This window comes from Schistocerca gregaria, chromosome 6 (genome assembly GCF_023897955.1).
Source record: "Schistocerca gregaria isolate iqSchGreg1 chromosome 6, iqSchGreg1.2, whole genome shotgun sequence".
NCBI lineage: Eukaryota > Metazoa > Arthropoda > Insecta > Orthoptera > Acrididae > Schistocerca > Schistocerca gregaria.
In genome coordinates, this window is record NC_064925.1 from 163,239,138 (window position 1) to 163,266,348 (window position 27,211).

At 43.2% G+C, this 27,211-nt stretch overlaps 1 protein-coding gene across 1 annotated transcript in view; it reads left to right on the top strand.

Moving 5' to 3' along the window:
- LOC126278268 (uncharacterized) overlaps window positions 1-26,013 on the top strand; it is a 46,015-nt gene extending 20,002 nt beyond the window's left edge. Inside the window, exon 2 of the mRNA XM_049978271.1 lies at window positions 23,449-26,013. Coding sequence (XP_049834228.1) covers window positions 23,449-24,919 — 1,471 coding nt within the window. The 3' untranslated portion in view covers window positions 24,920-26,013. The remainder of the gene's footprint in view (window positions 1-23,448) is intronic.
- Window positions 26,014-27,211: the final 1,198 nt, after the last annotated feature.

Consider the following 27,211-nt stretch of genomic DNA (forward strand, 5'->3'; position numbering starts at 1 on the left):
AGGTCTTCCACCATCTGACAACGAATATTATATGGTCAAAGATTTCTGGGTGTTTAGATATTGAGGCTATTTACAAATAGTGAGAATGTAATTAAAGAAATCGCAAACTGCAGGCGTTTTATGCGGTTTATCAAATGCATTTGACAGCCTGAATCACATCCCCTAAGTAAATTAGAATGCCACAAGTGAACCCCAATTTTTGAAAGAATCTCAGATAAGTTTTAAACCAGCTTCAAGGATCGATTATTTCAAGGTTTGAAATTAGGCATAAATGTAGGTTGTCAGTAGCTAACTGCTGTCTTTCTCAAGTACAAGAGGAATAAAGACCGCGCGTTTGCGCGCAGTCAGTTACGTCGACTCGAGACACAGATTAAATATAATACTTGCCTTGTTAGACTTTCAGGGTAGTGTACCTCTGTATATCTTTACAGTAGAAATGTACAAACTTCCAGCTTCAGCAACTTGCGTTAATCAGTACGACGGAAAAACAACCACGATTATAATTTTGGTTTTATGTCCTGTAGAATGAAGTGAAAGTGGGTTACCAGAAGTACCATAATTTCAGATATGGGTGCTAATGAAATTTATAAAAACATTGTGGTGAACTCACGGTCATTAAACTGTGAAAGACTCGCCACAGGCAGTTCAGAAAATGTTTCCAGACAGAATATGTAAAAAGCACAAAAACCACAGATGGAAGAGGCAACGTGTGCCACCCCCCCCAGGACTCCAACCGCGTGCTGATGTAGCCGACGCCGTAGAGCTGCTACTGCCACAGCTCACGCGGCAGAATAAACACGATGCGATATAACGTCAGTCTCCGTAGATTAACGGGACGAAAAAACCTGAAAAACTTCCGAAGAGGCGGTCCTCGCATAGTCTTATCTGAAAAGTCTGCAACGTTTCCAATTACGCGAACTCGTATAATTGTTTTCTATTAATGCAGTATTGTTAATTGCCCGAATTTGCAGTAGTTATTAATTCTTTTCTCGTTCGCATAGCGCACACACACCATTGTGATTGAGAGGAAATATTTTAGATACCAGTTCTTTCTTACGCTGTTGCCTCGTTGCTGTGGAATTGATGTGCTGGTATGCAGCGAGATCCAGAGATATTGATTCAGTCTTTGTAAGATTGCGTCGTAATGCGAAAATATTTTAAAGTCCACTTCTCAACTAATGACGTGAATATTTGCACTTCAATGAGTCTTCCATGAGTAGTGGTTGATTTAGTCATTTATCAAACTATTTAATGCAGTCCACACCGGGTATTTAACTGGTAAGTTTATTTTGTCACTAAATACTTCTAACTCCCGCCCCACACGCACACGGAATTGTTAAGTCAGTCCGATTTAGTTTCTTTGCAATTACCACAACTTAACACTTTAGCGCAATTGTTTGATCTTCATGATGTGTACTTGGGTTCTACTCAAGACTAATTGCGTGTATTCTCTCATAGAATGTTCACTTCTCCTCACGGTCCAATTAATTTAAAGTCCAATGTTCACTAATTCCGTTTTTAGATATCAATTAACCCGTAGTGTACGGTTAAATGAGTCTTACTGCCTCAGTTCTTAAAAACAGTTTAAGCCGTGAGTCCCGTCACGCAACAAACGCTTCTAAGCGACGCTTCTAAGCGCGAAAGGAGTCTCTTCACGACTCGAAATCTCAATACTTCAGATCAGAACTGCTCTCATACGTCTGCACTGGATGAGTTCTAGCAAGCGACTTCTTCTGCGGAAGAGCATTGTAGGCGCATTGAATTTCTTCGTTACGCTTAAAACTCTCTTCCGCATAAGTTATCTGTGATGACATGGCTTTGGACTTAACTTTTGACATATTAATTTCACATTTGTCACATGGATATTTGTCCATTCCTGAAATACGATGTTTCTTCTATATCTTACAAATATGCTCAGTGGTATACAATGAAGTTGTTGACAAAACTTTCGTGTTAGCTCATAGGCAGAGATGTCGTAACTGCCAAGATAACTTTCCCTACATGTTCTTTCTTAATTGACTTAAAGGTGGTCGTTGGGGCGTTGCAGTAGGGGGTACTAAAACTTGACAAATTCAGTTGACAGCAGTAAAGCATACAACTGCTGAAATGTCCGGAAAAGTCCTTACTTGGAATGGGAATGTTATCAGAAAGGGACATAGAAATCGGTTGCTTCCTTTCATCCCGTGTCACCTGTTGTACTGCTCTGCGGTAAGTTCGCCAGAAGCTTTGAGTCAAAATACGTGTAGTAAGCATTTTGTGGCGTGAGCTAAGAGCATCCTGTACAAGCCTTAATGAAATTTCCTGTAAATAAGTTTCCAACAGACTGCTGTCAACTGCAAGAACAAAAATAATCTATGTAGACTTCAAGGCACTTACTTCAGACCAAGAGGCGGCACACTGTTCAGGAACACACATTTTTGGTAACTTTTCAGCAACCGAAAAAGCTTAACTACGGAGTTCAACCTGAGAAACCTGAAAGACTTGCTACTGACAATGTCGAATTCTGCTGACAAATTTCTAAACGGAACCTGTTGCTACAGAATTAGGCTATTGAGGTCATTACTGTTTATCATCCAAAGTGAGAAGTGTTTCACGTCCACGAAAATCACAGTTGGGATCCGTGGAATGAAAAAGTTAATCTAATCCAATGCTTTGCTCTGCACAATGGCTTGCGGAACATATACGTAAATGTACAAAGTGGGACTTCCCACAATGCTACAGTCAGAGGGCAGCAATACTTAAAGGGTTGCTGAAGTGGACAACGAGTAATGAACAATAGCAGGGTGACCAGCTATGTGGCTAATAGTTCCCTCGACCACGTAAACAGCTCAGAATGTATCGCGCATGTGTTTGAGATTCTTTCACGGTGACCGCACCAGTTGTAAACAAGACAGTTGACACTCCACTAATCACGACGTGCCTGGACGAAACTGCTCCCTGTGTGCTATTACAAACGAAGATTGTCGTTCCAGTATCGACACGCACCTAGAACCGGAGTGAATTGTCCTTCCTCGCCCCCAAACCTTCCAGCCCCTACGTCACGAGTCTGTTTCGAAATGAACATTAGACGTGGAAAGACTGAGGTTGTCTGCCTGCTGTGCATTGCTAAACCAAACTTACGAAAAGGGCCTTGTGGTATGCGTGGCCTTTTGGGATATTCAGTGAAACACTGAAGTGCAGAGATCACAGAATGATGCTTATCAAACTACTAACTCCTGACAATGTTAAGGTAAGCAATACCCAGTGAGGTCGTGAACGCCCATTCAGGCTAAAACTATTTCGTCACACGGTTCTATATTAACAAACCTTTTTAAAGAAAACGGCTTGCTTGCAAGCCAGTGAATGTTGGATTGATCGTTTTGTTAGTGTAGGTACGTCGAGCAACGTTGCGAAGGGGTTACATTTAGCACATACTTCATAAAGACTGCTGTAGAATGCAAACTACATGGTATCATGACGGCTAAGAATTATTTGAACTTGTGTTTCTAATTTGGTACTCAAGTAAGTTGCGACGAATAAGAGCATTCGGCAGTCGGTAGCTGCAACCAGTAAAAGTATAAATTTCATTGTTAATCTGCTTCAGTCTACCAACAAACCGTTTAACTCCATAACTCACCTTCACTCCGAGAATAATTACTGTATCGGAACTGTGCTCACATGCGGCTGCATGCCGTCCGTAAAACTAATTCTAAGCCGTCGGTAGTGTATCGTGAGCTACATGGATATGTCTCGCCATCACATACGCAAACCCCAGTCCACCCTAAATCGTGACGTCTGTGCATTCGTCCCATTAACTGAACTTCACCTTCCCCTCCTCGCCGCCAGACCTTGGTGGAGCCAGTCGCTATAAAGAACACTAAATTTACAGCTCCCGATTCACATCACTGATGTACAGTAAGAGAAACCTAATTAGAGGCGCATCGATAGCCGAGCTTCTGATATACAACTTAACACAGCTAAATTCTTACACATGGTGTGATAAATTTGTTTACATTTTCTCGACGATTCTATCATTGAATTACAGAAATACACATGTCAATGATTTGACATTTACTCTTCATTGTTTCCTGTGGTCCTAGCAAAACTTCATCTTCCACCGTTAACTATTAATGACAAAATTAGGAGTTAACATAAACGCACACAGGCGGAAGTAGTAAGAGGGGATGGATAACACCAGGCAAGTGAGCTAACTTTCTCTGATATCTGTTAAACAGCGCTGTTCAGTCTGTGACCTAAAGTCAGCTTTAGGCGAAGTTGCTCAGAGCCCAATAACCACGCCACCCGGGCTTCTACCTCCACCGAACGGGAAACCATCTGTGATACCCCGCTGACGCTCTGCACTCAGTCCAATTCGAAAGTATGTAACGTCTTATGTGCCGTTACTGAATTCTGCTTCTGAAGCTGCCTTAAAATTCCAGCGAGACCATTCCCATATTCCAAGGTCGTGCCTGCCTACTCAAACAGCGTGAAGAATGTGGCTAAGTTCAACGTTGCAAAACGTCCATGAATAAGGAATTCGTTGCTAGCGCACTCAAGCAGATGTAATTTCGATGGATTGCTCACGCGCTGCCTGCGGTATGTAAGATATAAGAGAACCTCAGACCAGAGAGCAGTGTTGTCAGCAGTAGGAACTTAGTAGTAGTAGTAGTAGTAGTAGTAGTAGTAGTAGTAGTAGTAGTATGTGGAGTTTGCTGGGCCGGTCGTGGGGAGCGATAGCGGTACCTGATCATTGCAGTATAAGGTAAAAGCAGCCTTGCGCATTTGTAGTATTGTTATATCAAGTCCCATGTAAATGTTTTGAAAAATCTCTTAATAATAATCATTCTCATAAAAAGTAACATTTGACAATCATTCGTCTCAATTTAAAGAATTTAATAATTTCTCCAATCCATGGTCATCCCGATTATTGTAAAGAAAAATCAGTTTTCTTTTATACATGACAAATCTATCGGCAAGCATTGCACTGGGCTGTGACAGAAAATTTTCTTATAGGAGCAGATACATACTGCGTTATGCGGCAACCTTATTGAGGTAAGAATTGTTAATTTATTCAGTATGTCCTTTCAGGGCCATGACGCAGCACTGCTGACGTCCAAAATTTACCAGTTTAAATTCACATTAAATTATTGAAAAGTTGTAAGTGAGCCACAATTTTGAGTGATTAGTCAAATTTTATTATCGATAGGTTACGGAATAATACTGTTGTGTAGTTACATTGAATGTGAATGTTACATGATGAAGAGATTCTTTGCTGTTGGGAGGTTATATTTTTTACTGTGGGGAGGTTACAACGTTTCAGATTTCAGTAATACCTGAAAATCGTCGTGAAAAGTTTCTCAACGGGCAGGAAAGGGGGGCAAATTGAGGAGACAAAGCGCTTGGGAGTGTAGGTATGGTATGGGATCATGAGTTAACGTCTAGAAGACAGGAGCCCGTTGCATTATTATGTGATCGTACATATGTGATAATCTCTAGGCGGTGGCCAAAGATGTCCACGTAGTAGGCCTTTACGGTCGGTATTCTTTACAAAACTATCCATCATTGGTTGCCGGCAGTGTGTAGTTGACTTAACGCTACTAAACCTTTCGGACTTCCATGAGTTATGACGCCATGCTTCTGCGCCGTACTTCAGGCACCATGACTCAGAATTCCAATGATACGTTCTAGAAATAAGTACCTACCATAACGATAAATTCTCAGCCCACTTGCATAGTCCTATTTCTGTCGAAGATAGGTTGTGCGTCGCTAACAGTGGTGCGTGTTTTTCAGTTTCAACCATTACCAGAAAGCTTCAACGATAACTCGTTTCCCTACGAACTTAACTACATACCTACAACTCATTCGCCATATTTTATTGTTAAAATTTCTTGGATCGAGTTTCTTGTCAATTAATAGCTCAAATTATTTTAAAATTATAGCACGTGAGTTTCAGTTCGGCCTCTTGAAGACGACCCCTCATGTATTGTCTGTCACCTTAGTAGGCACATCCTTGGTATAAAGTGAACAATCTGGAACTGATCATGGGTCCTCTTCATCCTGCAGTTTCCCATCCCAAAATTAGTCGGCATTCTTGTTTCCTTCATTTTTCTTACTTACCTAAATCTCTGCAGCTTCAGTCTTTAATTTCTATTCGTTTTAATACTTCACCGTTCCTTACTTCGACTTCATAAAACTCGTGCAGATCTTCAGAAATCTATTTTATCAGCTTATTAATGTTTCTGATTAGTTTGTCCAGTCGGCTGCTTCATAAGACTACACTCGTATCAAATATGTTAGTTCTAATCCTCACATTCGTGCCATATCATTTTGAGTTGGGCACCAGTCACTTACTCGCCGCTACGAATATTCATTAATTTCAACGAATGATTTTCTGTCTTTCCCTAAAATTCCAGGCAGCAAAAAATTATTGAACTTCATGATTTGTTCAGTCTATATACGTCTCATATAGCTAGTTGGCAACGTCTTGTTTTTCATCTTAGATCTTAAGACCACGATTTTCTATTCTATTGCTAAATGATTCCATACGTAATTCGCATCATCCATGTCTTGTTTTATGACTACTTGGCCGTCAGCAAATAGTAAATAACGTAACCGTAAAAGATAAGAAACAGATGAAACATAAGAGCAAAATGTTGCAGGGCCCATGATTGATGTAAATTTTTGCAAAGGGTATCGGAGATTTTATTTTGCATGGTTTATTTTTATATACTCATTGTATTTTTTCTACGATGTTCTTCATATTTGCCAAATATTTTCGAAAGTAAATTCCTTTGGAACAGTATATGCTTTCCCAAAGCAATAGACTAACAACTTTTCCTAAATGTAAAGTAGGTGTAACGCTCGATCTAAGAGCTTCGCCTTCAGTAGATTTTTCCCAACAGAGCATTGGGTCGGTGCATGAAAAATTTAAATATTCTTTAGAGCGTTGACTGTCCCAGGCTGAATGTTCATAGTGGTTCACTTTAGTGCACACGCCGCTGAAGGGAAAATATTCATACAGGAACTGTTAACTGTTGGCAGAAATGTGTACTTGGTTGAAACATTCTGCTCAGTGTAGTTACTAGCATCGTAACAGGCCAGGTTTTTAAGATTGATGTTTTCTTACCTTCCGCAATCCTTTCTCATAACTGGAGAGCCTCTGCTTGCTCCACAAAGAATTTTATAATTCTTCTAATCAAAAAAAGTCGGAAAGATGTTAGTGGGCATTAACATGGGATGTCTCTAGTCTTTGCCTTTGAGTGCTTAAACTCTGCTGAAGACACTTTTAATAAATTGTATGTCTGGAGGAACTACTGCCCATTCTTAAGAGCAGGAACCAGAAAATGTAGTGATATTGGACACTGGAGCCTGGAGCGTAGTCAACGCTCTAACTCCTGAAGTGTAGCTGTGGGTTCTGTCGGGATCCTGGACAGGCCAGTCCTTGAAGAGTCTTATAATCCACAAACAATTCTTACATGCTGCTTTGACAGGCTGCATTGTCGTGTTGGTACAAACAACAATCGCCTCAGAACTGCTCTACTGTAAGCTTACACAATGCTGTAAAGTCTTAATATTCTTCCGCATTGATTTTTCTAAGTACAATAGATGGGCCATATATGTAGCTTGAAAGTGGAGAAGTGAAGAGATGGGAGGTAGGGGATCATTGTCAGCTTCCTCGAGATACTACGTACAATGAACGGCGAGAAGTTAAAATGTGTAACGGACCAGGATTAGAACCTGATATCTCCTGCTTACTAGGCAGGTGCGTTAACCAGTGCACCATCCCGGACAGAGCGATAACACAGCTGTTCGGACTATCTCGGCACATCTCACAGCCGATCCACATCACCATCCAGCGCCACCTATTTGCAGTCCCTGTCCATTTCCTCCATATTCTGATTACCACTGGAGGGTCAGACGTATTTGTACATCCGCACATACAAAGTGGACAAACCCTAACCACGAATATCACGCCACTCTATAACACCACTTTGTCCGCACTTCACTGAAGGCACAAAATAGCAGATATTTTCCACATATTCGTCACTCTCCTATAGTGTTGCCACAGCGTATAGCGTGACTCGTCACTCCAAATCAAGCATTTAGTCATCCACTGTCCAGTGGCGTTGGTCTTCACTCCACCTAAAGCATTGACTACATACATGAGTGGCTCATGAAGAGCTGTTCGATCATTGTACCCCTTCGTTCCAGCTCACTAAGTGTCCAGATTGTGCTATCTGGACTGCTTGGTAGCACTTGGCACCCAGTGCTTCCTGTCGGTAATTTCACATTTTTAGGATCACTGTCCGTAATGATCGACGGTCCCTGGCAGTCTGTATGACGTCTTCCTCGTCTTAGCTGCGGTTGTTCCTTCGCATCTTAACAATCACATCATTCAGTTGATTTTGCGCGGGTTTAGAAGGGATGAAATGTGTCCGTGATCGCCAAACGACATCCGCCCAAGTAACTGAGTGATCAGTCTGCTTTCCAGAGCGCTGCGGCGAGGACGTCTTGTTTACGTCCCGTCCGCGTGGTCGCAAGTGCCCATAGTTGTTTACTACTTTGGCGCCGCTAGTCTAGAGTCCATCACTACCGACGCAACATGGCACATTCATACAAACCATCATTAAGATCAGTTTTCAACCGGATCATGCGCGACCGCGAGCATTTTCTACGTGACGACGTTAAAATTGATCCGCAGGGTATCATTGGTATTCATTTCGAGCAGTGTTGTCTATGTAAAGTTAGTGACAAGGTGTGCAACAGAATCGTGCGCGCACATGCGAACCATCTTAAATTCAAACATTTTGATGGCCATATTGGGGCGGTCTATCGATCACGTGGGGCTTGGCCTCCGTGCGATACGCGTCTTTCCAGCCTTACGGCAGTGGTCAACCACATGACCGAAAAGTGGACCACTTTTACAACGTAACCGGTTCTCAACGGGGTACGAAAGATGAAAACAGAACTGACCAAACCTGTATCATCCTATCTTGTCATCGGCCGATGTAGGGCGATCTTTATGTATGACGGTCAGCCACGCACTTGCTCCGGTTGTAGCCAAGAAGGGCACGTAAGGTCGGATTGTCTCCGACGACGCCTTAGTCAAATCCCGACGGTAACGACCCTTCCTCTCAATTATGACGAGGTTTCACGGGCGGCAACCCTTTCCGATGCTGACCACATTGGTCCGTTAGCGGCCCCCGATAGCGAGGCCATAATGGATTCCGTACTACCGGATCCTGCCTCTACAACGGCGCGCTCTCCTGAGCATAATCACCGCTCGACCTTGCAAGAAAGCACGGATGCCAGGATGGACGTTGACCGACGGTTTGTGCCGACAGCAGCTTTTATCCAGACAGCGGAGCAGCTGAAGGAATCCATATTCGGATACTGAAACACGCGTCCGTAAACAGCGTTCCCCGCGGAAACGAGAGACGGCGGCGTGCTCCATCGGACGAGTGCTTGCAGCGATCGTCTGACATGGACTGCGGACCCTCCGACGTTGGTATCGGAGGTACAGGGGCCGCAGTAACATGCCACCCTTCAGATCGCCATGGTGACGGCTTCAGTCCCTCCGAACCCACAACAGCAGGATCACAAGCAGACAGCCGCTGCCGATTCCCAGCCAGTAGCGCCGAAGGAGTCTGCGCCGAGTGCCTCAGCAGCCACCAACAGCCGATAGTATTTCATGGCGACTGGGTGGATGACAGTGAGGAAAACTCCTTGCCCATCGTGTCGGACGATACGCGAGGAATTCAGCCCAGCAGTGTTGATCGTTCTCTACCATCAGATACTCTGAGACAGCCTTACAAGGGTGTTGATGGTACACACAGGTGCTATGGATAGACCTGAAACTTAGCGCGTTGCGACTATAAACATAAACACTACGGACGCGTGTTACCCTTGCTTCAGGATGTGTTGAATTCTGCTTCTTCAGGAAGTATAAACTTCCCAGGCATGTACGGTAGTGATGCATAAATCTCTCCAGCTTCTCCCATAGGCAAGTGACGCTGTACTACTTCGGGAAGGGATAGTGGCGGACGATACCCTCGTTCGACGTGGGGCAAGAGGAATGGCACTTACAGAACTGTCAGCCTTATCATTATCTTCCCCTGTTCCAGGACGGACAAACGTGGCGAACGTTCACGGTTCTTAGCGGAAGATGTCGCCCCGCTCTTCCAAGGCCGCCACGACCATCAGGTGACTACAGTTGCGCACTGGCACCCAGAGACTAACTCCCACGACGTAATTGGTGCCTGGAACTCGAGACGCTAATCAGAGACCTACAGATCGATAGCTGGGAACACATTCACGGCCACCGACCGGGATTCACACACTAAGTCGCTCTTGAAGTCGCATCAACCGGATTTGTCTCAAGCTCTCTTCCTGCTGGGACACTTAATGTCGAACTGTGGCCTGCAGCTTTCTCGCACCACTCAGCTTGCATTTGTACCGTCACCCGCCAACAAGTGTGGAGAAGTCGCAGCTCGTGGAAATTAAACATTACTCACCTGTCATACCCGGATTGCCACCAAGCCGTTGAGGATACGTGGCATTAGTGTGAAAATCGTCTCCATGCATATCCCACAATGATCCGCTGGTGGTTGGACTGCGCCAAACCGGCGCTGAGGTGAACGTTGATAACCTATGGTCACGACCACGCTGCTTGGCGTACACACACACTCGATTTTTGCTTCAGGGTACTGCGTGACTGCAATGCTGCGTGACTGCAACGCTATGGCGCCGTCTTCGGAAATGACAAACGGTGGTCCACCATGTTAAGGCTCAGATCATCGCTAATATAAGACCACCTAGAGGGAGTAGTCATCCCCTTACGCTTCGACAAGGACGACGGTCGTGGTTTCACCATACAAGACACACAGCGTTCTACGATCATAATTACAGCTTTATTCAGCCCAGACTCCTGATCCGACAGCACTGGAAGACCTCTCAGACGATTTACTGCACGATCACCCAGGCAATGGAAGCGGCCTTGATGGAAGAAATTACTGAAGAAGTTATCGACGCCATTAGAAAGGGAGCTGTAAGCAAGTCTCTTTGTCTCGATGGCCTCCCCTTGGAATTTATTACATCTACATCTACACTCCGCAAGCCACCTGACAGTGTGTGGCGGAGGGTACCCTGAGTACCTCTATCGGTTCTCACTTCTATTCCAGTCTCGTATTGTACGTGGAAAGTATTGTCGGTATGCTTCTGTGTGGGCTCTAATCTCTCTGATTTTATCTTCATGGTCTCTTCGCGAGATACACGTAGGAGGGAGCAATATACTGCTTGACTCTTCGGTGAAGGTATGTTCTTTAACAAAAGCCCGTACCGAGCTACTGAGCGTCTCTCCTGCAGAGTCTTCCACTGGAGTTTATCTATCATCTCCGTAACGCTTTCGCAATTGCTAAATGATCCGGTAACGAAGCGCGCTGCTCTCCGTTGGATCTTCTCTATCTCTTCTATCAACCCTACCTGGTGCGGATCCCACACTGCTGAGCAGTATTCAAGCATTGGGCGAACAAGCGTACTGTAACCTACTTCCTTTGTTGTCGGATTGCATTTCCTTAGGATTCTTCCAATGAATCTGTCTGGCATCTGCTTTACCGACGATCAACTGAAGTGATATCAGGTGTTCCCCAGGGAAGCGTCCTGGGACCTCTACTGTTCCTGATCTATATAAATGACCTGGGTGACAATCTGAGCAGTTCTCTTAGACTGTTCGCAGATGAGGCTGTAATTTACCGTCTAGTAAGGTCATCCGAAGACCAGTATCAGCTGCAAAGCGATTTAGAAAAGATTGCTGTATGGTGTCAGGTGGCAGTTGACGCTAAATAACGAAAAGTGTGAGATGATCCACATGAGTTCCAAAAGAACTCCGTTGGAATTCGATTACTCGATAAATAGTACAATTCTCAAGGCTGTCAATTCAACTAAGTACCTGGGTGTTAAAATTACGAACAACTTCAGTTGGAAGGACCACATAGATAATATTGTCGGGAAGGCGAGCCAAAGGTTGCGTTTCATTGGCAGGACACTTAGAAGATGCAACAAGTCCACTAAAGAGACAGCTTACACTACACTCGTTCGTCCTCTGTTAGAATATTGCTGCGCGGTGTGGGATCCTTACCAGGTGGGATTGACGGAGGACATCGAGAGGGTGCAAAGAAAGGCAGCTCGTTTTGTATTATCGCGTTATGGAGGAGAGTGTGGCAGATATGATACACGAGTTGGGATGGAAGTCATTACAGCATAGACGTTTTTCGTCGCGGCGAGAGATTTTTACGAAATTTCAGTCACCAACTTTCTCTTCCGAATGCGAAAATATTTTGTTGAGCCCAACCTACATAGGTAGGAATGAACATCAAAATAAAATAAGAGAAATCAGAACTAGAACAGAAAGGTTTAGGTGTTCGTTTTTCCCGCTCGCTGTTCGGGAGTGGAATAGTAGAGAGATAGTATGATTGTGGTTCGATGAACCCTCTGCCAAGCACTTAAATGTGAATTGCAGAGTAGTCATGTAGATGTAGATGTAGATGTAGATGTAGATGTATATGATCATTCCATTTTAAATCACTCCTAATGAGTACTCCCAGATAATTTATGGAATTAACTTCTTCCAGTAGCTGACCTGCTATTTTGTTGCTAAATCATAAGGGATCTATCTTTCTATCCATTCGCAGCACATTACACTTGTCTACATTGAGATTCAATTGCCATTCTGTGCACCATGCGTCAATTCGCTGCAGATCCTCCTGCATTTCAGTACAATTTTCCATTGTTACAACCTCTCGATACACCACAGCATCATCTGCAAAAAGCCTCATTGAACTTCCGATGTCATCCACCAGGTCATTTATGTATATTGTGAATAGCAACGGTCCTGTGACACTACCCTGCGGCACACCTGAAATCACTCTTACTTCGGAAGACTTCTCTCCATTGAGAATGACATGCTGCGTTCTGTTATCTAGGAACTCCTCAATCCAATCACACAATTGATCTGATAGTCCGTATGCTCTTACTTTGTTCATTAAACGACTGTGGGGAACTGTGTCAAACGCCTTGCGGAAGTCAAGAAACACGGCATCTACCTGTGAACCCGTGTCTATGGCCCTCTGAGTCTCGTGGACGAATAGCGCGAGCTGGGTTTCACACGACCGTCTTTTTCGAAACCCATGCTGATTCCTACAGAGTAGATTTCTAGTCTCCAGAAAAGACATTACTCTAACATAATACGTGTTCCAAAATTCTACAACTGATCGACGTTAGATATATAGGTCTATAGTCCTGCACATCTGTTCAACGTCCCTTCTTGAAAACGGGGATGACCTGTGCCCTTTTCCAATCCTTTGGAACGCTTCGCTCTTCTAGAGACTTACAGTACACCGCTGCAAGAAGGGGGGCAAGTTCCTTCGCGTACTCTGTGTAAAATCGAACTGGTATTCCATCAGGACCAGCGGTGGACGGACATGGGTCGCGAACTACTATCCCCGGAAGTGCCACTCCCTGCGGCCCTTTTGGAAGAGCTGATTATTCCTATTCACAAACCGTCCGATGGCTCACGGCTACAGAACTACCGCCCGTTGGCGCTATTGAACTGAGACTGTTGACGGCGCAGATACACAAGACCTTAGACACATCGTATCACCCGATCAAACGTCACTAGGAGGCGACAGCAATATTCAAACAGCACTCAGTGAATATCGTGACTTGATCCCACTGGCGAGTGCATGTCGTCTGAAGAGTGCGTTGGCGGCAACAGATTTCAGTCAAGCTTTCGATCGCGTGGACCACGACTACAAGGGAGCGGTCCTCTAAAATACGCGGTACCCATAGCCATTCGCCACTGTCGTCATGCGACTACTCTGTGGTGCGACATCCAACGTGATAGTCAACGGACGACCTACGCAGCCCCTCACCATTTCTCGATCGGTACCCTAAGGCTGCCCTCTGTCCACTTTACTTTACGCGGTGGCCATGGAACCACTCCTATGAGGCCTGCGCCATCGACTAACGGGTGTGACGTTACGAGGCCACACTTTCTGATTTAAATACTCTGACGACTTGGTGATTGTCATCCGCAATGGTGACGACACCGCCAGTGCACTGAACTGGATAGCGGCATATAGCATGGCCACTGGTAGTCGTATCAACGTCGCAAAATCGGTGGCGATGAACATAAGGGTCGGACTCTCAGGACAGAATCACCCCCTTACAGGTCAGAGATACTTTGAAATACCTCCGCATGGATTTCACAGACGATATACGACGAACCGCTGCTCACAACTTTAGACGGCTTCTACGAAATGTTCGGACTGGGATAGCCAACTACTGCCTAAGAGCCCTAGACATCGTCCAACGAACCCAGTAAGTCGACACACATTTAGCGTCACGCATTCCACACATAGGGCAAATATTACCTATACTGATAACGTTAGCTCGCCATATACTGGCGGCTTTTGGGTCCTTCGTGAGTTCAGGAATGTTTTTCATGGTCCAATATGAGACTCGGCCTTCCCCGGATCGGGGAGGGCTTGGCCTTTATCACGTTAATAACAAAGCGGTCGCCCTATTTGTGAGCGCGTTAGTCAAATTACGGCACCACCTTCCGGACAGACTGAAGAGTTTCACTAGAACTAGCACCGCCCTCCCTGTTGCCACCTGTGCCGACCCACCACGTCCCCTTGTCACTCTTCATCTGTATCTTCTACCTCGAACTGTCACGTTCGACTTGCCTTACCAGCGATTCAACTGGGGACGGCAAAGACGGTTTATCGGGTCCTACAACGCCTCTAAGTGTTGCTGATCTGGAAAAAATGAATGCTTGATTTGTATACTGATTGGAAGGTGTGATAGTTTTAAACACTTTCGGAGTTACGTTTAAAAGAAAAACCTTAACAAGTTGCTGCCCCTTCGCTTCCTCGCAATCGTATACCAAAGAAATATGAAAACGAAGCCAGCTCACAGCACACTTTCACAACCCCAAAGGAATACCACAAAGCTATTTACATTGAAGTTTGTGAAACGGAGCAATCTTGCAATACTGAGCGCTTCGCTTCAACTGGACTCGCACAGATCGTTGTAGTTAAATAAGATTGCTTGCTTTTAGTAAAAGGTGTAATAAATTAACAAAAATCAACTGAGTTCTTCAAAAATAACCTAGATATTGACATTGCGTCTACACTTACATTTATTAGCCGATATCGCTAGTAAAAACTGGTCGTAAACATGGGTGAGTCCGACGCTGCAAAAAATGTTATGTGAAGTAAAGTGCATTGAGCTTCTCAAAGTAGTTTAAATCACGACAGCAACAGCAGAACGGTCATTTAGCGCCCTTAGACGTTTCAAGTGATGGCTCCCATCAACAATGGAACAGAAGCGACTGAAGGACAGCTATCTTCATGCCCATAGATGTTTTGGATGAATTTGATGTCCGACCAGTCATAAACAACTTCATATTAAGCAATGCAGTCAGTTGGTCGACATTTGCATCTTTCCAAAGACTCTAGCCATAATAATGGCATTTAGAGCAATACCAAAATCATTATAAAACTCAATAAAATACCTAAACAACGTTAAATTTTTAGTTTCGAAATACTAGTACTAGTTTAGTACTGTATTACTGTATTACTATTTTACTGTATTACTTTAAAATACCGGTACTTAAATATTTTAGGGTGTAAGACCCAATGAAAACCCGCTGTTTACATACTTTTTGACTGGAGGTATTAGGCATACTGTATTAAATTTATAAACTGAACTAAAAAAGCTTAGATTTTTTATTTAATGAACCCTGAGCCTTAGTCAAAGTAAGCTTAAATTAGCTATTTAACTTGGTAATCAGTGCTATTGCTGTGCGACTGCATATTCATTGAATGATAGTTTAGGATTTACTTAAATATAATTTGTCCTTTCAGAGCTATATATTCACTGCTCTGTAAGTCTATAAGCATCATTATTAATCCAAATTAGCTTTTTACGAAAATACCGTGCGTGAGTTTCATTTTTTCAAAGTAAAAAATGTCAGGCTTGTCGAGCTTCCCAGTGTCGAGTTGTCGAGAGTCCAGTTTTCGGGGTTGTAATGTTTATCATATGACTCTAAAATGCTTAAAACTTTAAAACTATTTTTGAACTAAAATTTAGAAATTTTCCCGGGTCAAGACTCCCAGTATGGACCCCCAATATTTTTTAAAGTCAGCGCCCTCTGCTGTGACGTGTGGTTTTAGGAATCCAGGGTGCCTTGCAAGTCCTAGCTTATGAAATCACTTAGTTTTCTGGTGCGGCATTGAGATCTGCAGCGCCTATTCAGCTGCGGTTCGTAAATTTGTTTGGTCTTCACACGATCCACTAACACAAGCTTTCTTCCTTGTTGTGACTTGTCGGGTGTTGTTTTTCCCTTTCATTATCATACGAACACCAATTTGGACAATAGTCACAACTACGCAGAACACCGTTCTCACCACGATCAACATTGGCAGCATGCCGAAGACATTGCCCAAGTGCCGTTGGTAGTCAAATAGAACACAACCTGAAGGCTTCGCTAGCATGTGCAGTCATACTCAGGTATGCATTTCACGCAGTTTCCATATTTTTGTTCAACCCCTGTATAAATCCTAGACGCTGTTTGCGGTTTAAAAGCTTCTCTACAGAAAATCCTAGGAATGATTCTGAAGTCCAGCAGCCAGGGAGATTTGTACTAGAGATTTTCGGTAATAAAGTTAGTTTTGTGTAAGACAGTGAATCAGACGAAAATCGGCTAAGCACGCAGTAATGATTTGTTACCGCACGTAAGCACTGAAACTCTGTAAATACTACGTGATCAAAAAGTGAGTATAAATTTGAAAACTTAATAACCACGGAGTAACGTAGACAGAGGTAAAAATTCACACACATGCTTGAAATGAGTTTTATTAGAAGAAAAACAGTTGACAAGATGTCCACAGATGGCGCTGGACAGCAAAACGTCAGTGACTGTGCGTGACAACCGCGTATAAAAGGAGCTGTAATGAATCAGATTCGCCAACAGTCGCAGCATGTTGAAGTTACCTGAAAAGGCGCTTTTCGTGAAGCAATATTATCATAATGGGGAAAGTGCTAGTTCAGCGTTACGATCCTATCGGCATAGGAAGGGGATTCGAACGAGTAAAAGTCCGACGATAAATGCAGCTGTGGCGAGAATGATTTCGAAGTTAGAAGCCACGGGTTGCTTGGACAATAAACTCCATAGTGGCCGACCGAGCACAAGGCGTAATGCTGCTGAGACAGTTGAGGAAGAAATTGAGACTGTAGCGGGTTCGTCTGTGCACGGGAAAGGCAGCTCTCGTGCACTCGCACGTCGCACCGGCATTCCATACACTATTGTTTGGTTGGCACTTAGGCGTACCCTCCGATGCTATCCGTTCAAAATCCATCGACATCCTGAACTGTTACTTGGCGATTTAGTGAAGCGGAGGGCATTTGCGGTGTGGGCGTTTCAATAGATGACGGAAGATGACGATTGAGTAACGTGTTGTGGACCGACGAAGCTCATTTCACGCTCAGAGTCTGTTAACGCCCACAACTGCAGAATTTGGGCTACCGAAAATCCTAGAACTGTCGTGGAATCTCCACTGCACGACGAGAAAGTCACGGTATGGGTTGGATTTACATCTACCGTTATCGGGCCTTCTTTCTTCCAGGAAATGCGTGATTATGGTTTTTTAACTGCTACCGTGACGGGTAAGAGGTACGCCAATATATTACAGAATCACATCCCCAGCCAGGCTGATAAACACCTGCTGGAACGTATGATCATGCAGGATGGCGCTCCTCCCATTATTGCTAGACGCATGAAAGATCTTTAGAGTGCGTCGTTTGGTGGTGATTGTGTGCTGAGCCACCACTTTCGTCATGCTTGGCCTCCCAGGTTCCCAGACCTCAGTCCGTGAGAATATTGGCTTTGGGTTTACTTGAAGTCGCAAGTGTATCGTGATCGACCGACATATTTAGGGATGCTGAAAGAAAACATCCGACGCCAATGCCTCACCATAACTCCGGACATGCTTTACAGTGCTGTTCACATTATTATTCCTCCACTACAACTATTGTTGAGGAATGGACATATGGAGCATTTCCTGTCAAGAACATCTTTGCTTCGTCTTACTTTGGTACGTTAATTATTGCTATTCTGATCAGATGAAGCGCCATCCGTCGGACGTTTTTTGAACTTTGGTATATTATTGGTTCTAATAAAACCCCATGTCATTCGAAGCATGTGTGTCAATTTGTACCTCCCTATCTACATTATTCCGTGGTTGTTTTCAAATTTATACTGACTTTTTGATCACCCGGTATATTCCGACTGAAGTGTGTGGAACAGCTTGCTAGTAGCGGATTTCCGCGGACGTTCACGGCCAAATGAAATGCCAACTGGCCTAAACTGCTGTGATATGGATGGGCGCTGTCATCGGGACGACAGACGTCTTCAGAAAAGAAAATCCAAATTGTACGATTAAAGCTTTTATTTGGCACTTTGGCCTTGTCAGGTACAATTATCCCGAAAGTTGGTTCTTACTGAACTGTCAACTGTCCGCTAAATTTTCAATGGAAACAGAAACAAGCAGCACTTACGTCGCCGAAGACTGTTATCTCATATAGCAACGCAGGAACTAGCTGTATTGCGTTAGTGGGTCATGACTAATGGTCTAAATGTATTGGCCGCTGGGTAGTTGATGGTGCAACTGGAATAAAATGTAGCAGCTGAAAAGCACGAGCAGAAGGTCACAGTTCTAATAATTACCGGGTATGCAGCCGGATCCCGTCGACATTCTGCCACGATATTTCGGCCCAGAGACGTCCGGCCATCATCAGGCGAGTACACAACTACTGAAGAGACCAGGTGCAGTCGCGGTATTTATACGGATTCTCGCGCACGTGCGCGAGAATCGGTATACATACCGCGACTGCACCTGTGCGCGAGAATCGGTATAAATACCGCGACTGCACCTGGTCTCTTCAGTAGTTGTGTACTCACCTGATGATGGCCGGACGTCTCTGGGCCGAAATATCGTGGCAGAATGTCGACGGGATCCGGCTGCATACCCGGTAATTATTAGAACAAATACGCCGGGAAAATTTCAGAAGTCACAGGTCACAGTTGGTTGCTACTTTCAAATTTTCTTGGCTTCCGTTTAAATTAAAAAAAAAAAAAAAATTTACAGTCTGTCATGTTTTTGGTAGTCTTGAAACTGGAACAGCCTAATAAAATGTGACTTAATAGGAATCGACCATATTTCTAAATATCTTCGCCAAATATTACTCAGATTAAAAGCAAAAACTAAATGTTGTTACTAACATTATAAAAAATAGGAGAAACTTCCAACGTAGAGGTGTCTTAATGATGTCTCGAACCCACCTAAATTAAAGTATAGGTTGGAAACGCTTGAGTATTTTCTAAGTATTACAGGTCTTGGAAATTAGTTTCCAAACTATTCTTATGTGGGTCGTCCAAATGCAGCTAGTTCAAACGGCTTCGGCGAACTTTCTTAGCATAATTTCCGTGAGAGGTCGTTCGGAGGAGACTCTTCTTGTGAAACCCTAACATGTCGTAGGACCAGTCAGTCTTAGTTCCTTAAATTTTTCCTAGTTTGGTTCACATTTGAGTTCAGTGAATAGTTCATAATTTTTTCTTTTCATTTATGACTGACTCGCGTAATGGTTTCTAACTTATCACCGTTAACTCTAAAGCCACTGACAAAAATAAAAAAAATCTTTTTGCTTGCACTTACAGATAGCGAAGTTTGGATCAAAGTAGACCACGTGAGAAATTGGTTCTCAAATTTGTGCGGTCAGTCAGCATAACGTAGGCTTGTGTTTTTATTTCGAAACTGACTTTCGTGTACTGACCCGTTTCTTCGTAACATACTACTTTTTAATGCTATTACAACATGTGTACCCATTATCGTTGTAACCGTGTGCAGTGTTAATACTCTCTGTAGTAGAGAAAAGCTAAACATTTCCTCTCTTCAAAGGTTTCCCATATATTTGACCATCCGTCCATAGGGAGGGAGGTTGTAATATTTTTACGATCCGAAAATGTAAAGAAACAATTAGTAAGTTCAGTACTTGGAATTGACCAGTGAGTGGTGTGTGCCTGTCCTGATAGCGGCCAAGCCCGCAGTAAACAGATTCTGAATTACACAGTACAGGTGCGCCGTGAAAATTGTCGCCTGTCGCACATAATGGAGACTGAAGTCAGTCTCGGCGACGTAGTGCAAGCAAAATCGTCATCGTAAAATTGTAAAATTATTTAGGACAGGCATTAGAGCACTAGTTTCCAACTTCCCTGGGACTGACTCGTGAGTATAACCACATATTAGCTAGTGCTCTTCATTCACGTTAATCAGTACTAGATTTCATAAATAAAAAAATTGTCTTCTAGCATTAGTATTTTTAAAATGACGAAAGATAAATATTTGTTTTATAAACCATTACGTGAGTCACAGCTGATACTGCTTTGGTCGAATAACCATTACTTGAGGAATAACCCCTCTCCGTAGTGACACTTCATTCACCCACTCCCTGTTTTAATTGGACTCCTTACGAATTGACAACAATTGAGACATCAGGCTTTTAACACATTATTATTATTATTTTAGATTGAGCCCATGTCTCAACTGTTAAGGATGCATGTCCGGTAGCAACATTAGGTGGAGAAGGAAAATGTTGTTCATACATGAGTTCAACCAGCCGTAACATCCACCGCATTATTAATGCTAGTATTTGGAAAAGAGGATGCGAATTAAAAACTATTAAGTGGTATTTGTAAGTTTACAAATTCTTCAAAAGTTGTATAAAAGTTATGAATTAGTATTTAACGCCCTATCGCGGCAGACTTTCGTACAGATTGCACTACATGCACTACATGCACTACATGCACTACATGCACTACATGCACTACATGCACTACATGCACTACATGCACTACATGCACTACATGCACTACATGCACTACATGCACTACATGCACTACATGCACTACATGCACTACATGCACTACATGCACTACATGCACTACATGCACTACATGCACTACATGCACTACATGCACTACATGCACTACATGCACTACATGCACTACATGCACTACATGCACTACATGCACTACATGCACTACATGCACTACATGCACTACATGCACTACATGCACTACATGCACTACATGCACTACATGCACTACATGCACTACATGCACTACATGCACTACATGCACTACATGCACTACATGCACTACATGCACTACATGCACTACATGCACTACATGCACTACATGCACTACATGCACTACATGCACTACATGCACTACATGCACTACATGCACTACATGCACTACATGCACTACATGCACTACAGGTACGTTAATGTTCAAAGCTGGTGCTCTTTCGTAGTACGGGATGTGAAATGAAAGCCCACTGTAAGATATTTCCTGTAAGATCGCCGATGAGAACTACAGTGCCTACGAGTCAAGAAGGGAGTGTCTTTCAATATTGTATTTGATACAAATTAGTGGGTATATTGATTACAGATATCAGTGGCGTAGATCGAGATGTCATCGATATTTTGACATGTCAATATTGTTCTGCCCGTCACTGGTCAGCCGGGTGCATTACGCAAAACATTGTACAATCGTGAATGGAGGACACGTGCATATTGCCGAGGAAACTTAAGTTACTCGCAAAATCTTAAGTCGGCGTCTTCCTTACTTCGTTCCTTATCGCGAATAAGTTTTGGAGTGCTACAGCACCTATCCTCTGTTTCAAAAAGGGTTGAAGATTGTAATTTGCGATGTGGTATTTTCGCAATGAAGATATACCTCACAACCCAGTTTAAACCAGAAATGTTTCCAAGAACTCGTAAATATGTGGCTCCGATTTCAGAGCATGACTTCAAAAGAGTATGGCTTTGTCTTACACAACATTTACGATCCTTGCCCTGCTCTAAAGTTAACTATTACGGACGTAAATATTGAGAGCATCAGACATGGGCTAAAATGTCACTCGAAAGTGTGTGTTTACGTTGAGTTAACTGTGAAATCAAAGAATACTTGGTATTGTTAGACTAGAGCTGATGGCATCGCCAGTAAGTGTTTTGCATTACCAGTAGGAATGGTGTTTACACACAACTATACATGATGAACAGGAACTGACACACACTTGAAGGTTGTATTATGGCAAGAAATGCCCAGCAGGCATGGCATTCAAAACGTGTACTTAACTTAAGAATTTCAAATTCTTGTTCAATAGATGAAAGTGCTCAGTTCTTGGGATATATCTTCCAAAGCCCATGTTAACCATTTTTCTTGTTTGTTCCATACTACAACGTCTCAAAGTTTACGAGTTTTCTTTCATCTTGTACAGCAGTAACGAACCCAGTGATACGCAGTAACTAGCTTCAATCGTAGGGTTCCTACCGAAGTTGTTCCTGATGCTTGACAAGCGGTCTATTAGTTAAATATTTGCCACTCTGGTATCATGAGGTACTTAGTTATTCGTAATTACATTGATGCAAATAAACTGAACTGAAAAACTGATGCTAATTCTCTATTACATCCACTTTTATAAATGACTTGTTTTTCGACCGCGGTTTCGTGGGGTTAGGCATGACTCGTCGAAGATACTTCCCGCTGTTCTGTACCGCGTGGCAAGACGATGTTGAATGCAGCTGTGGTATTAAGCCGTGTGGCATAATCTTTGACCTAGAAACACATTACGGTTGGTGCTTCGAACAGTGACTGACTGATTGCACATGATCCTGACTCAAACTGCTATGTTACACATCCACCTCCATCGCCACGCCTATGGTTAATAGTTAGGTCTTACTACCATCGAAAACTCCGCAGGCGTGAGCACAACTACTCAAACAAGTTTCGTCGTTATCGGATGAGTGTTACATGAAACCATAAACAACGAAAAAATAGTACTCACTTTTATATACTGGATAATCTCGTTAGTGATATTCCGTTAAATCGTGCATAACGTTGTTGGAACTTACTAGAAAGCATTACCTATTAATTGAGCATTAAGTAGTAAATGTCGACCTCAAGTGTTGAACAAAACGTGTAAAATAGACTTAAGTGTGAGGAAGACAATTACCTCTAATGTCTAATATCAGCAGATATCGGTCTTTCTGGGAAAATACATCGTGAAAGTAATGCATTACATATGATGCACTCTAACATCAAGAGAACGGTTTTTCATGTTTTCGTTGAAATGTTAGCCCTGTTTTCGTTGAAATGTTGGCCCTGTTTTCGTATCATAACCGTTCAGTTACCTTGGCTTTCCGTGCTTTTGAGTAGGGTAGTCTAAAATTTATATTAAGATCTTACAAGTCAGTTCTGTCAATGATTTGGCAAGGTTCTTGCCTGCCCATTAATTCCGCTGGAAGTAAAAATGTGCTTACATTGATTCTTTTAATTGTTCACAGATTCACAAAGACAGAAGAATCGCTACTTATCCTGGACACATTGATTGGCTTCGCGGCGATCGGTTACGTTACACTGGCTGGCATTTCGTGGATGCAGATGGAACCATCCACACGTAGACATCGCGCGACTGGAGACGATGCGGAGGCGAGACTACTACATCCATACTCGGCTGCAGGTGATCCTGAGGGTCAACCACTACCGAAGGCCAGGAAGAAGACTACTTTGTGTATGTCCAAAACTTCACCGAAGTCATGGAAGCGGTACAAAGTTTCGTTGTTGGAGAAACTGGCGGCACGAGAGATAACTGGGGGCAGACGTATCCGCTTCCAGGCACCAAAATGTAGCCCAAAGAAAAAGCGCAAAGTTGCCCAACGGGCATTTGATATGACTGCATCTCTATCGTCCGTGGACGCTACTCGCAATGAAGATAGTGCAGTTTTGTGTTGCGTACGAGGGGACTCATTAGTAAAGTGTGTGAAGCCATTTGACATACCGAGGACAGTTTTTCGTTTTAGACAATGGTTTGGTGATGGATCAGCTCGCAGCACGGCAGTTGACGGAAATAATACTAATGGACAATGTACTACTGTAGACTGCGATTATTGGCCGTGTAACGAGTCGGCATCGCCCAGTAATGGAATGATCGGTGACGTTCACCTCCAATCAGGGACTATCTCCCTAAGAGAGAGTATGGACTGTGACACTGGGAGATGCTTTAGAGGTCAGGAAACTGGAGTGGAGAACATCTATGACGTGCCGGAGTATATAGAAGAGACGACGGGAAATGTTAGTCCATCGAATGTTAACGCACAAGTCAGCGAGTTAAAAAAAAGTGAAGTGTCTGCTAATGGGGTATCTTCTTCTGAAATACGGAAATTCACAACTGACGGGGATCTGAAGTTGCATGGCGCCTGCCACAGTATAGCGTGCTGCGGGGAAGGTCTTAGAGCGAGAGATCCGTTCATTACAACGGATAGTTTCATCTGGAGCAGAAGTCTAAATATTAGTTTGGATGAAAATGATTTGGAATCCTCGACTGGTAACGAAGAGCTAACGCGACAACAAATTGAAGCCATTAGCGGGAGGTCATCGCCGGTAAATATACCACCACCAGGAACACGCAGAGCAGGAAATATTTGGATGTGGGCTGCGCCTGAGTCGACCAAACGTCTGTTGTTAAGTGGTGGGGAGGGCCTCGGATATGTGTACTCAGCTTCAGATATGGACCTGGTTGTGTTCGGTCGGAAGGATAGCATGTACCAAGGCTCTTTAGTCAGCATTGGGACTTCCTCTGTAAGAGACAGTGTTGGTGTAGTGTTGCATAGAAAGCGCGCCCCAGGAATAGAACCGACGCACAGGAACAGCTGGGACGGCAGTATCGCGGATATAGGTGCCACAAAGTTTCTGCAATGGATCCCTACTCTGTCTGGTACTCCACTGAGAAGTCAGAGCTGGTCTTCCCTTTCATAGACCACTTCAGAATTTTTGGAAGAGTATGTGATACGGCAAGCTTCTCACACACAGAACAGTCCGTTTGTTCCCAACGGATTTTCTGCGGATTGGCTGTGTAACAAAATGGAGCGTAAAAGCCGTCGTTACGAGAGGGGCTGTGATTCCCTTGATCAGAAATACGGGAAAATACGAGCGTCAGATCCTGGGGTGGACACCTCTGGCGAAGATCTCGTGGACAATGCAAAAAACCGAAAAATTCCACGATGTAATCTGAAGCTTTCAGACTACTGATTCGCAAGAGTAGTGAGTTATTTCCACTCACTATTAAATCATCTTTAGACACTGTTACTAGTGCTAAAAAAGTATCACTGTTTTAGGTAACAGAAAAACATACCAATATACGGTCATTTTATATGCAAGACGGGTGCAGAACTTGAATGTCAATGCGAATGTAAAACTTCTGTGACGTGGATTGGACAGCGTCTGTGTTAAATGGAGACAAAGAATCCAACTGTAGAATATTTAGATTTAAAATTAGGTTATTATCAAACCTGAAGAAAGCTTCAGGTCTTTAGCTTGGAATTCTTAAGTTTCTTGCGTAGCTGTTACGCATTGCCTAGAATATTTTCAACATTAGAACGTAAGACGAGACGCTAAAGACAAAACTATTTTGAAGTGAAACCATAGTGAATTGCTGATGGAGCTATAATGTAAAGGTGAACATTCTAGGTTAAAATACTAAGCAAACAGCTTTCGATCTTGCATGGGAATTTGACTATTTCTCAGAGAATAGAAACATAGCACCAAGCACTGAATGAAGTCTGTTAAACCATAATGGTGGGATAAGAATACTAGCTACTTAAGGGAACCTCGAAATGTGAAAGTTTAGTAAGTAAGAATACCAGCAGGTAGTGGACATGGCATTGTGGAGAGGCATAACTACTGCACCTATATGGATTTCAGCACTGGCTGATCGTTTGTGTTAGTGACATATTCCTGCACATAATCTACAAAGGCTACTTAAACCAGTGTGAAAAAATGAAATATTAATGCAGATGTACAATGCTTAAATAAAATGTAATGTAGTTCTAGAATAAAGGCATACTTCTTTTCGTCGGTTTTATCAATTTCTCCAAATATTTCTCTAATAACTAAGTTATCTTGAAAGTGTTCGTTTTAAACTTACCTCGAACACCCATCTTCCTAACCCCCACCGCCGATCGCTCCCATAATGTTGTCAAATTACACGTTATCTATACAGTTCTAAAACGACGCTTCAATTATGAAAGCGACCTTAACATGTGTGCATCGTGTGAAGCTTCAATATTCTCGTAAACACACATTCGAGAACGGTGTGCAGACAGGGCTGTCTGCAGGAAAATGCATCAGCTAGGATTTGTGACACTCAAATTGCGCAAGACGGCTGCTGTCGGACCATACCGAATTCTCACATTTGAGTGAGAGCTCAGTTCCTGTGCTCGCAGGACTTAACGCAGGGGCCGCCTTTTTTGCAAGTGCAGATTATCACCTACACCCTAGAACAGTTAGGGCATTCCAGTTGGGGTTTATTTTTTCGTTTAATTTTACGTTTGAGTTGTTCTATGGTTGCCAACCATAATCAGTCATAGGTCTAAATTAGTGCACCATGCTACCATCTTAGTATTTAGCTAGTCTTGAAATCTGACAAGTTTATCTAACAAATATTTTTTTTGAAGGTGAGCTGAACGTTTCCTTCTGAGCGTTTGTAAATACTGCATCATGTTAATTCACTGACCGAATGTACGACTCCGACGCGTGTGATGCTTGATGCACGTAAATTTGTGCAGTTCCCATACGTCCACGTCACAGCAACATGGTAAGACGTATTAACAAACGGGCAGGAGAAAACGTTCAGCTCAACTAAACAAAAACACTTTTGATACATAAAAACAAACTTCGTACAGCTCAGAAGTAACCAGATAATACAATGACACCGCGTGCTACTTTAGATCTGTGGCTGATTTTGGTTGGCAACCATAGGAGACATAACGTAAAGTAGGGCGACGGGAAAAACTGAAGAATCACCCATGGTAAACTGTTTAAGGCCGCGAAATCTAAAATCTCTTTCTACAAACCTGCTTCAGCAATAAGTACACAAACCATTGCATCTTGCGGTATCTTTCAGTAATAAATGAACAGCGAATAAAACCATCAAAACAAAACATCCCTCAATATTCTCATCGTAGCAACAATGTTAAAAGATGGAGAAATGCACACACTTCATAAACGCAGAGGTACTAAAGACACCTAAGTTACTGCAGCGACCTCGGC